Source organism: Stegostoma tigrinum, chromosome 32 (assembly GCF_030684315.1).
Source record: "Stegostoma tigrinum isolate sSteTig4 chromosome 32, sSteTig4.hap1, whole genome shotgun sequence".
Lineage (NCBI taxonomy): Eukaryota > Metazoa > Chordata > Chondrichthyes > Orectolobiformes > Stegostomatidae > Stegostoma > Stegostoma tigrinum.
The window spans coordinates 2,127,441-2,140,159 of record NC_081385.1 but is presented as its reverse complement, the minus strand read 5'-3'; the positions used below and the strand labels follow the sequence as shown (position 1 = coordinate 2,140,159).

Below are 12,719 nucleotides of genomic sequence, written 5' to 3'. Positions count from 1 at the left end.
TCCTGCTCCTGTACTTCAACGTGTACACCATTCTAATACCCACGTTCCTTCCTAACACTGCAAATTATTAATTGTTTTTGACTGTCTGTACTTTACAGACCAAAAAAGTCTTGTTTAGTTTTACAATTGTACTTATTTAACCTCTTTTTATCATAAGTTCCAACCATTCCATTTTCTCCTGAAATCCAATCCACTTCTGAGTAAACCTAATGACTTGGCAACCATCGACGGAAAACTTCATTTATTATCTTCAGACAATGTTTGTTTGAATTTGAGAAATAAAGTTCATTGTTTATTCTTATATTTTTGTGTGTTAGCTGTTTTTAAAAACATTTTTAAAACACTGGCACACAAAATGCTTTTAACTTGATATCTTTGGGTGGTAATATAGCTAAGATATGACTCTCTGGAGATTTTTTAATATAGTTGTTGACTACTCTACCCTAATCCTGCAGAGCAGCCTATTAAGGACCTTGTGATCACTGTCCCAGCATACTTCAATCAGGCAGAGAGGCGGGCAGTCATACATGCTGCTCAGATGGTGGGTCTGAAGGTCCTTCAGCTCATCAATGATAACACAGCTGTGGCCCTGAACTACGGTGTGTTTCGGAGGAAGGACATTAACGCAACAGCCCAGGTAAGGTGTTTGTTATGAAAATGCACTGGTTTCAAGGATCGCTTGTTGAAATACAAATTGAATTCTAGGTTCTCAAGTGATTCAGGGATTGGGAAAGGTTGAGGCTACTGCCCATTTTCAAATGGGAGGGTGTGCTGGTTGGGAGAATTGATACGGGGGAGTCTGCTCGTGATGAATTTGGAGATGTGTACAGGAATATAAATATGATAGTAATGAACATCATTCAGAATGGCCTTACAGCAATGAGACATGAAAGGAATCATGCAGCAGTTAACAAAATGGTTATTAACTCTTTTCCAGACTAATCAATACAAGTGTGTGCTGTATATAAGAATTTGTTGCAGGTGCTGAGAGGTTGCAATCCATGTCCGTTGGATTTTGCCAGGACCCCTAAGGTTCTATCGTTAATAAATGGTCAGTTCCCAGATTGGGAAGGAGCTACACTTAGCTCTACTTTCTGGAAGCATTTGAACAAATCTCATGTAGGTAGAAAGGCTTTCATTACTGAAGTCTCAGAAAATTTGAGGAGCCTTAACATTTAAGGCAATGCCACCTGAAACTATCTTTAAACAGGAGATGTGGGATTACACAGTGTAGAGCTGGAGAAACACAGCAGGCCAGGGAGCATCAGTGGAATGGGAAAGTTGCTGTTTCGGGTCAGGCCCTTCTTCAGAACCAACCCGAAACATCAACTTTCCTGCTCCTCTGCTGCCTGGCCTGCTGTGTTCCTCCAGCTCTACACTATGTAATCTCTGACTCCAGCATCTTCAGTTCTGACTATCTCTTAAACGGGAGATGTGTTTTATTTTGAGAGAGGGCCTTAAAGAATGGAGAAGACTGGCAGGATTATTGGTACAGGTAGTAAAATAATAACTGGATAGATTGGGAACCAGACCGTTCAGCCGCACACATCAAGGTTTCTTGGTATGGATCACAGGTTTGCAGATTCTGAAGAAGTTGTAGAATTGGATAGTGTCGAGATTGCTTCAGAAAGTGGTTCAAGAGCTTGAGGGCAGAGGTGTCAACCAGGGGTTGCAGTGGGAAAGAGCCTCTCAGCTCTCTACAGAGGGAGGGACGGCATGGTGACTCAGTGGTTAGCCTCATAGCACCAGAACCCAGGTTCAATTCCAGCCTCGGGCAACTGTCTGTGTGGAGTTTGCACATTCTCCCCGTGTCTGCGTGGGTTTCCTCAGGGCGATCCAGTTTCCTCCCACAGTCCAAAGATGTGCAGGTTAGGTGAGCTGGCTGTGCTAAATTGCCCGTAGTGTTCAGGGACGTGTAGATTAGGTGGGTTTATAGGGAGATAGGTCTGGGTGGGATGCTGTAATGTTCAGTATGGACTTGTTGGGCTGAAGGGCCTGTTTCCACACTGCAGAATTTCATAGAATCCCTATGAAAAACAGTGAGGAGGCTACGTACTCCTCCTCCCCAAGCAGTGCACAGCTGAGAATCAAACTGCAACAGTTGCCAGTTGCCAGATAATTGTGAGAGCTGCTGTATCCATTAATGAGAGGCCTTTGGTACCAAGGGACAACTGCTAAAAGCATACTCAAGTCAAATGTCTACCAGAAAGTTCTAATCAACGGAGAAATGTGACTATAATAAGTACAGTTGGATAGGCCAGTAGGAAAAATAAAAGCTGCATGAGTGTACAGGGTTAGGAGCAGGAAGTTAGGCTCACGGATTGGGAGCATGAAAGACTGAAAAGGAAGCCTAGAAAACCAGTGTAAACTCAAATGGTGGACCCAACATCTTAACTGATTTCTCTCTGCAATTGCTGTCAGAACTGCTGGGTTTCTTTAGCAATTTCTGTTTTTGTTTTGTATGTTATTTACACTCCGCTTAGCCACTCATTTTTCCTGTCTTTTTCTTTCAGAACGTGATGTTTTTTGACATGGGTTCAAGCAGCACCACAGCCACTATTGTTACTTACATAATAACTAAAACAAAAGATTCAGGAACGCAGCCCCAGCTCCAGATTCGAGGGACTGGGTAAATTTCTAATCCTTAAATACTCCGCATTTAATGCTTTTTAATTGTGCTACTCCATCTCCTGCATTACAAATGATAGTAAGGCTAAATACAGCCTTTGACAGGCAGAAGGATGGAGGAGGAGTAGGTCATTCAGCCCCTTCAGCCTGCTATGAATCTGTGAAACTCATTGCTGGGGGGGGCATGTCATTGAGTGATGGATAAGTTCTTCGTTAGTATGAGGTTCCAGAGTTATGGGGAGAAGGCAGGTGAATAAGGTTGACATTGTATCAGCCATCTTTGAATGGTGGAGCACACTGGATGGGCTGAATGGCCTAATTCTGCTTATGATCTTTGGCCTTATGATCATCAAGCTCAGTACCCTAATCCTGCCCTCCCTTGTATCTTTTGATCCTTTTAGCCACAAGCTATATCTGCCTCCTTGAAAACACAATATTTTTGCCTCAACCTCTTTCTGTAGTAGTGAATTGCACAAACTCTCAACTCTCTGGTTGAAGAAATTTCTCCTCATCTTAGTCCGGAAAGGTTTACCCCTTATCCTTAAACTATGACCCCTGGTTCTGGACTCCCACACCATCTGGAAATCTTTCCTGAGTCTTAGAATCTTAGAAGTTTCTACGAGATCCCCCTCATTCTCCTTCAATTCTAATGGACTGGATCTCTCCCCATACATCAGTCCTTATATCCCAGGAATCAATTTGATAAATCTTAGCTGCACAACCTTTATTGAGACGAGGAAGGGGATATTTAATAATTCGTTATTCTGGAGAAAAATAAGTGAAAGTTGTTGCTTTTAAAAGGCTGATCAGCACAAATGGGAAGATGTAGTCCTGATCACCAGTCGTTCCCTCTTGTTATCACAGTGCTGTTCGAAAGGGAATGTCAGTGAGCATCCGATACCTGTTAACTGTGCTCTTGCAAAATTGTCCTGCAGCATGTCTTGTTTCTTTGAGGAAAACTAGGCTAAAAATTATTAATTGGCTGTTCCTCCAAATCATTTGGGATGGTGGAGTGCAAAAGGAAATATAAACCTTAAGAAGGAAACAGAATTTATAGTCCCCTGTGCTTGCTGTGCCTAACTGCTCTGTTCTTTCTGGAAAGATCAGAGCAACAACTCACACTTTAAATGTGTTACCACTTAGTAAGAACTAGAATCTGCGTTAGTGTTTCACTGCTGCTCTCAGCTATTAAATCTTACCAGTTGTTATTTTTAAAATAAAAATAATTTTGCAGTCTTAGTATATTCATGGAGTCACAGAAATTGAAACATAGGGAGATAATTTCATTAGGCTCCATCAATTTAGTTGAAGGCCACGTTTAGCATATTGTGTACAATTCTAGTTGCCCAAAGTGGGAAGGGTGTTGTTAAAGTTGAAAAGGCTCAGAAAAGATTCCTAAAGATGTTGCCAGATTGGAGGGTTTGAGCTATAGGGAGAAGCTGAATAGGCCGGACCTTATATCCCTGGAGTGTCAGCGGTTGAGGGGTGACCTTGTGGAGGGTTATAAAATCATGAGAAGCATGGAGAGGGTGAATAGCAAGGTCATCTTCCTAGTGTGGTGGAGTCTAAAACTAGAAGGCATAGGTTTAAGGTGGGGGGAAAGATTTCAAAAGGACCCGAGGGGTAACTTTTTCATGCAGAGAATGATGCACGTGTGGAACAAGCTGGCAGAGGAAGTCGGGGAGGCTGGTACAAATACAATATTTAAAAGGCACCTGGATGGGTACGTGAATAGGAAGGGTTTAGAGAGATATGCGCCAAATGCTGGCAAATGAGATTAAATCAGTTTAGGATATCTGGTCAGTGCAGATGAGTTGGACTGTATGACTATGATTCTATATAATTGCAAGTGTACTTTTACAATCAAATTAAGCACTGTTACATGTATAAAGGATTTCATCTTCACTTGAGGTGTTCTCAATGGAACACTTACATCCACCATGCCGTGACAACGAGAGGTAGACATCGTTGGTTCAAAATCTCATCCAAAAGACCATGCCTTTGACAGCGTAGCATGCGTATGTATACTGCATTGAGAATGTGCTGAAATCAGTTGACTGGGAATTGGATCTTCCTCCTTTCTGTATCACCTTCAGGTTTGATCGGAATCTAGGTGGGCTTGAGATGGAACTTCGTCTGCGGGATCACCTAGCAGATCTCTTTAATGCTCAGAAGAAGACTCCCAAAGATGTCCGTCAGCACCCCCGAGCAATGGCGAAGTTGTGGAAAGAAGCAAATCGTGTGAAGACAGTACTGAGCGCGAACATAGATCATATGGCACAGGTAAAATTAGTAACTTTGTTCCAGATTCAACAGGAACTGATGACACAGTTCTTCCACCTTTAAATGTGTATTTAAAGGGTACAATTCCATAGATGTATTTAGGCTAAGCTTTGGAAAAAGTTAAGCTTCTACTGGGACTGTATAAAATAATGGGATCTTTCAAATTAGTAGGAAATCATTAGCTGGTTGTATTAGTGTTGGCTGTTTGCAAGAGCTATCCAGTCAGGCCCATTCTCCTTCCTTTTTTTGTCTCAGTTCTGATATTTGCATCCTTTGCGAGTATTTATCTAATTCTGTTCTGAAATTTACATTTGAATATTGTTCAACCACCCAACTCAGATAATAATTTTAAATGTTCACCATGTCTCACCCTGTGTTTTTCTCTAATTATCTTGTCATTGTGTTTTCTGTGCAGATTGAGGGACTGCTTGATGACATTGACTTCAAGGCCAAAGTAACGAGGCAGAAGTTTGAGGAACTGTGCAGTGATCTCTTTGAGAGAGTTGCAGACCCTGTACATCAAGCTTTAAAAGTGGCTGAAATGAAAATGGTGAGTGTTTTAGACAAGCTTGCACAACCAAGTGACTTTATGGTGAATGTGTGCATTTGGTAGTGTAATGTATTTTTATTAAGAATGCATTTAAGCTGTCTTTCTGCCCGCTGGCTGTGCGATTACCATACTCAATGCCACGACTGATTATTTTGTTATCAGTACTGGGATTGAAGCACTGCTCCTAACCAAAGTTTACCTGGTACAGGAAGCACAACATGTTTACTTGGAAACATCAGCTTGCTGAAGTTTCTTTGTCACCTCCCCCAAAAGTGTCACTGTTAGCATCTTGAAGGACAGATGTCTGAAACCAACATGAAATTTCCCTCCAAGTCACTCGCCATTCTGTGTTGCAAATGTTGCCATTCCCTCACGGCTACTGGGTCAATTTGCCAGAATTCTTTCACCCTCCGCACCAATTCCCACCCTGCATTATAAGACATGGTAGAGAGGTATGTAAAAGAGGTAGGTTTATTGCATTACTCAGTAAGGAGAATATCATAGCTATACTAAGAAAAGGCCTCTTGGAGGGATTATCCAGCGAAGCTGTATGGCTAGAACTCAGGAATAAGAAAAGTGCACTCCCAATAGTCTGCAGGAGATACAAGAACAGACATGTAAGCAGATCATGGAGAGATGTGAAAGCAACAGGGTTGTTGTAGTTGGTGATTTTGTCTTCCGCATTATTGACTGGGGTGTTGACCTTTTTTTGTCCCAGGGTCTCGGATGGACCAGAATTTGTTGGGGCATCCAGGAGGATTTCTTGAAACAATATGTAGGTTGTCTAACTAGTGAAGAGGCTGTACTAGACCTGGTGTTGGGCAATGAGCCTGGCCAGGTGATCAAATTTCAGTGGGGGAGCATTTTGGGAGCAGTGATCATAATTCCACAAGTTTTAAAGGTAGTTATGGATAAGGATAAGAGTGGTCCTCAGGTAAAAGTGCTAAATTGGGCAAAGGTTAATTATAGCAATATTAGGCAGGAACTGAAGAATTTAGATCAGGGATGGGTCTTTGAGAGTAAATCCACATCTGTCATGTGGGAGCCTTTTAAAGGTTGATCAGCATTCAGGACCAGCATGTGCCTGTGAGGCTGGAGGTTAAAGATGGCAAAGTTTAGAACTCTGGATGACAAGAGATGTTAAAAGTTTAGTCAAAAAAAAGGAATCTTATATAAAGCTGAGAAAACTGAAATCTCACAGCTCTTGAGGAATATAAATGAAGCAAGAAAGAACTTAACAAGCAATTAGGGAGATTAAAAGGGGCCTTAAATGTCTTCGGCAAATAAAATTAGGCAGAATCCCAATGTATTTTATACGTATAATAGGATGCAAGAGGGGAGCTCAGGAAAGAATAGGTCCACTCAACAACAAAGGAGGGAACTTTTGAATGGTACCAAGGGAAGTGGGCGAGGTCCTTTTAGTGAGAGTTTTACATTGGTATTCACCAAGAAGGAGGATGTGGATGTTAAGGTTAGGGGAGGGTATGGTGATATTCTAGGACATGTGAATATTAAGGAAGAGGAAGTATTGTGTCTTGAAAAACATTAAGGTGGATGAGATCCCAGGGCCTGATGGAATCTATCCCAGGGCACTGAGGGAGGTAAGGGAGGAGACTGCTGTAACCTTGGCAGAGATCTTTGTATCATCTTTAGACACAAGTCCAGAAGACTGGAGAATAGCTCATTTTATTCCTTTTAGAAGGGCAACAAGGATAAATCCAGGAAATTATAGGCTGGTCAATCTTACGTCAGTGGTGGGAAAATTATTGGAGAGAATTCTCAGGGATTGGATTTACTTGCATTTGGAAAAGAATGGACTTTATTAATGATAAGCAGCATAACTTTGTGCAGGAGAAGTCTTGTCTCTCAAATTTTAGCTTTTTTTTGAGAAAGTGATGAATATGATTGACAAGAGCAGGATGTTGTCTAAGTGAAGTAAATGTAACATTTGGCAAGGTAAACTGGCCCAGAAGATTAAGTTATATGGGATCCATAATTAGTTAAGTTGAAATCAAAATTGGTTGGGTCATAAAAGGCAGGTATTTGTGGAGGGGAGTTTTTTTGTCTGGAGATCTGAAACCAGTGGCGTTTGTGAGGATCAATGCTGGGACCTCTAATATGATTTGGATGAAAATGTAGGTGGTCTGATTAGTAATTTTGCAGACAACATGAAAATTGGAAGAGTTGTGGGTAGTAAGGAAAGTTGTCAAAAGATACAGCAGGAAATAGATGGAAAGTTACTTGGAGAGATTGCAGACAGTTTAACTTGGGCAAGTGTGAGATGATTGAAAATAGCAGGAACTGCAGATGCTGGAGTCAGAGAGAACACATTGTGGATATGGAGGAACACAACAGGCCAGGCAGCATCAGAGGAGCAGGAAAATTGATGTTTTGGGATGGGACCCTTCTTCAGAGAGTACCCTTCTGGACACCTGTGTTCTTCCAGTTCCACACTGTTGTCTCAAGTGTGAGATGATGCATTTTTGGAGTTCAAATGGAAGAGGAAAATATACACTAAATGGCAGGTCCCTTAGGAGCATTTGACATACAGAGGGATCTTTGGGTTCGAGTCCATAGCTCCCTGAAAGTGGCAGTGCAAGTGGATGAGGTGGTAGAGAACGCATACAGCATGCTTCCCTTTATTGGTCAGGACATTGTGTACAAAAGTTGGCAAGTCATGTTGCAGCTGCAAATGTTAGACCACACTTGGAGCATTATATACGGCTCTGGTTGTCACCCTATAGAAACGATGTGGAGGCTTTGGAGAGGGTGCAAAAGAGATTAGCCTGGATTGGAATGTATTAGCTATAAGGAGGGGTTGAACAAGTTTGGATTGCTTTTGCCCAGGTATTGAAGGCTGAGGGGTGACCTGATGAAAGTGTATTAAATTGAGAGGCGTGGATAGTTGGATTCTCTCCCCCCCGTGGATATTTCACATACTAGAGGGGCATAAATTTTTGCTTGCAGCTTAAACCTAAAGGACATGTGAGGGGAACGTTTTTTTAAACACACAGGGTGGTAGGTGCCTGGAACGTGCTTTCACGGGAGGTGGTAGAAGCAGATGCATTAGCAGCATTTAAAAGACATTTAGAGGGACACATAAACAGGTCGGGAATAGAGGAATATGGACCATGTGCAGGCCAGTGGGATTAGCCCAGAATGGTGGTGTGGTTTGCTGCACAGACATGGTGGACTGAAGGGCCCGTTCCTATGCCGCACTGTTCCCCTGCTGGGCAATAAGTGCTTACACCCTTAATAAATTAATAAGTCAGCTGGATTTTTAAAAAGTTGGTTAAAAATTTCATTGTGAGGTGACTTTTTTCTTGTAGGAAGATATTGACCATGTGATCCTGGTGGGCGGAGCAACACGTGTTCCCAAAGTGCAGGAGGTCTTGCTGAAAGCTGTTGGAAAGTAAGAGTTCTGGTTTCACATTATATAATCCATTGTCATCTCAGATTCCAGAGACAACCACACTCCTGCGAATTTTCATTTACTCATACACCCTATCTGGGATAAAAGTATCTTGTTATATTCGATTCTCTATTTGATAAATTGGTGTTTACTATTTACTTTCAAATTTGCTTTGCAATGGATTTAAACTCATAGGCAATTACGCTGAAACTGACCCGCTACTGGATAAATTTTGCATTTGGTTGCTTTCTGTAAGGTAAATCACTGGCAAAGAAAATGTAATTGTAGTCAATATGGTGAGATATCATTGATCTCAAGTCATTAGTTGATAAATGTGGACATTATTTTCTCTTGTGGAATCTTGAAATAGTTACAGACCAGCTCACCATGAAGCATCGTGTGTTTGCTTTTGTGTTCAGCTAAATGTAGAGTGTCAGACTGCTTCAAGGCGGCTACGGGAGTAGGAGGAAGCCATTCAGCCCCTTAAATCGGTTCTGCTATTCTTTTAGATATTGGTTGATCTCTATCTTAATTCCAGCTAACTGTCTACGTTCTTTGCCCAATCGATCAGTCTCGGTTTAAAACTGACCTCTGGAAGATTTCGGAGTTACAGATTTCCGTGACTCTTTCTGCATTGAAAGTACTTCCTGAATTCAGTTCTAAATGGCCAGCTCTTAACTCTGCAACTTTTTTCTGGATTTTCTCTCTACGACTTCCTCTAGTGGGAGAAAATCTGCCAACTCTCTTTTAATCATCATAAATAGCTCTATTTGGCAACTCCTTAATCCCTTATGTGGCTTTGTGCTTATTGTATTCCACAAGAAATGTTCCCGATCTCGGTAGTGTCAATGTGGGAATTGTTCTGTCAAGATTTAGATAGGCATGGTACATGCCTCGGAACAACCAATGATATTGAGGAAAAGGTAAATCTTCAGTGTAAAATTGCCATCAACTGGAATTCTGAAGTAGATAACTTTAGAAATACTTTGTATGTTATTTCACCTATTTGGTCAATACTGATCTTTATACTGTACTCCACATGAGCTCCTTCTACCCCTATTTATCTAAGCCAATCAACATAAACTTTGATTCCTTTCACCCTCTTAACAATAACTTCTCTCCTCAAAAGCATCAGTACTATTTGCCTCAACTTCTAGTGGTAGCACATTCCCCCTTCTAAACACTGTCTTATATTTATGGGCCCTGCTTTTTGTATTGCATGCAAAAGGAAATGTTTTTATCCTATGTTTGGCCACTGAAATCCTTTTATAATTTTCAATACCTGTATCAGCTCACTTCTAACACTTCTTCAGAGAAAAGAAGCCTTTCTTGATTAGTTTTGAATTGTGTCTAGCTCTCAGCTGCAGTTTATTCACACATCAGAAGTATTTAAGTATTCAGATGAGCACTTGAAGTACTACAGCGTGCAATGCAACGAGCCAAGTGCTGGAAAATGGGATTAGAGTAGATAGATGTTTAATGACCGGCACAGTCATGATGGGTCGAAGGGCCTTTTTCTGTGTTGTAACACTTTGACTCTCTTATGACACCAGTTATATGAGAACAGAACTTGCATTTTCCTTTCTTACAAAATGAGGCTTGTGAAAATTGTTGCTATAAACACTTATTTGCAGAACATAATATTTGGCTGGACTTCTTATTTTTGGTTTGTCATTGCACCTCTCAGTAACTGGATTTAATTCCCTTTTGCAGGAAGGAATTGGGAAAGAATATAAATGCAGATGAAGCGGCATCAATGGGAGCTGTGTATCAGGCTGCAGCTCTCAGCAAAGCCTTCAAAGTCAAGCCCTTCCTTATTCGTGATGCAGCCATGTACCCCATTCAGGTAAACATACTATGGCTGTGTACACATCTGATACAAACCTCATTCTGTCACTCAATGTTATTGTTTCACTTATAAATTGTGAAATCTTCAGGAAATTGGAGAGTGCATCAAAGTATGAGTATTTGAAATAAGTTTATTCTCCATAGCATGTCCCCTCAGCTCTCTTTACTGAAGTTGCTCACTGTGCTTTGTGTGAAATTGTTGCTGTTCCCACACTTTACTTTCACAGCAGTCTCATTTGGTGTTTAACTGACTAAACTCTGCTCAGGTCTTGTATGTCAGGCTGAGAAAGGCTGACTGAAAAAGAGAGAAATCTGCTACAAAGGTATGGTAAAAGTAAATGGATGATGTTATTTGCTTCCCAGTCTTTTCCCACTGGAGAAATCTACTTGCCCTGTTTCTCAAAGTATGCATGCTGGAATGTGCTTTGTAACAGCATCTACTGGAGACCACTGCTGGAGTTTTGTTACTCAGACTCTTTAACGGGCCAGAGACACCTTGCTGACAGGGGCCCTGCCTTTTTTTGCTTTGGCAGGTTGAATTTACACGAGCAATTGAAGAGGATGGTGTGAAAAGCATTAAACACAACAAACGTGTGCTGTTCCAGAGAATGTCTCCATATCCTCAACGTAAAGTGATCACTTTCAACCGCTACACCGATGACTTCGAATTCTTTGTGAATTATGGGGATTTGAACTTCCTGAGTGAGAGTGACCTCAGGTAATGAGACCAGGGGTATTGGGGGGTGGTGGGGGCAAGCTGTCGGTTGAATAACGTAAAACAAAGATCTGTGGATGCTGGCGTTCTCAAATAAAAACAGAATTGCTGGAGAAGCCCAGGTCTGGCAGTATCTGTGGGAAGAAAGTGGAGTTAACATTTCGAGTCTGGTTATTCTTCATCAGAACTATTGATTCTGTTCATTAGTGGCTTACAGTTGCACTGTATTACAGAACATGCTAGCATATCACCAACCATTACACTGAATCTCTACAAGTGTGTTTTTTGACCCAAACCACTTAGCCTAATCCCACTCTCCCACTTTGTGTCTCTATGCTTCAACACTCCCAATACTCAAGCTACTACCTGATCCTTTCGTGTTTTGTTTCTGCTTTACTATCAGCCCAAGTCAGAAAACCAAGGGATTGTCCAACGATCTGTCTCACTATATGTGAGACGTTGAGAAGTGGACTACAATGTGATATGTGTACTTTGGATATAGAACGTAGAACAGTACAGTACAGCCCTTCAGCCCATGTTGTGCTGACCTATTATCCTACTAAGATCAAACTACCCTGCATACCTACATTTTACTATCCTCCATGTGCCTATCCAATAGTCGCTTAAAACTTTCTCGAGTATCTGACTCCACTACCACTGCCAGCAGCGCATTCCACACACCCACCACCCTCTGTGTGAAGAACCTACCTCTGACATCTCCTCTATACCTTCCTCCAATCACCTTAAAATTATGCCCCTCGTAATAGTCATTTCCGCTCTGGGAAAAAGTCTCTGACTATCCACTCTATCTATGCGTCTCATGATCTTGTACACCTCTATCAAGTCACCACTCATCCTTCTTTGCTCCAATGATAAAAGCCCTAGCTCCCTCAACCTTTCCTCAAGACCTGCCCTCCAGTCCAGGCAACATCCTGGTAAATCTCCTTTGCACCCTCTCTAAAGCTTCCACATCTTTCCTGTAATGCGGTGACCAGAATGGAACACAGTATTCCAAGTGTGGTCTAACCAGGGTTTGATAGAACTGCAGCATAACCTCACGGCTCTTAAACTCAATTCCCCTGCCAATGAAAGCCAACACACTATACACCTTCTTTATAACCCTATCAACTTGGGTAGCAACTTTGGGGGATCTATGGACGTGGACCCCAAGATCCCTCTGTTCCTCCACACTGCTGAGAATCCTGCCGTTAACCCCCGCAGTCTGCATTCAAATCCGACCTTCCAAAATGAATCACTTCACACTTTTCTGGGTTGAATTCCAT

General features: G+C 41.7%; 1 protein-coding gene across 5 annotated transcripts in view; it reads left to right on the top strand.

The window, feature by feature from the left end:
- Positions 1 to 12,719, top strand: part of hyou1 (hypoxia up-regulated 1) — a 37,369-nt gene that overhangs the window by 10,063 nt on the left and 14,587 nt on the right. For all 5 annotated transcript variants that reach the window (XM_059638917.1, XM_048562105.2, XM_059638916.1 and 2 more), the window contains 7 exons: positions 456 to 637; positions 2,514 to 2,629; positions 4,725 to 4,911; positions 5,327 to 5,461; positions 8,791 to 8,873; positions 10,587 to 10,719; positions 11,255 to 11,439. In XM_059638917.1, coding sequence (XP_059494900.1) covers positions 456 to 637; positions 2,514 to 2,629; positions 4,725 to 4,911; positions 5,327 to 5,461; positions 8,791 to 8,873; positions 10,587 to 10,719; positions 11,255 to 11,439 — 1,021 coding nt within the window. The remainder of the gene's footprint in view (positions 1 to 455; positions 638 to 2,513; positions 2,630 to 4,724; positions 4,912 to 5,326; positions 5,462 to 8,790; positions 8,874 to 10,586; positions 10,720 to 11,254; positions 11,440 to 12,719) is intronic.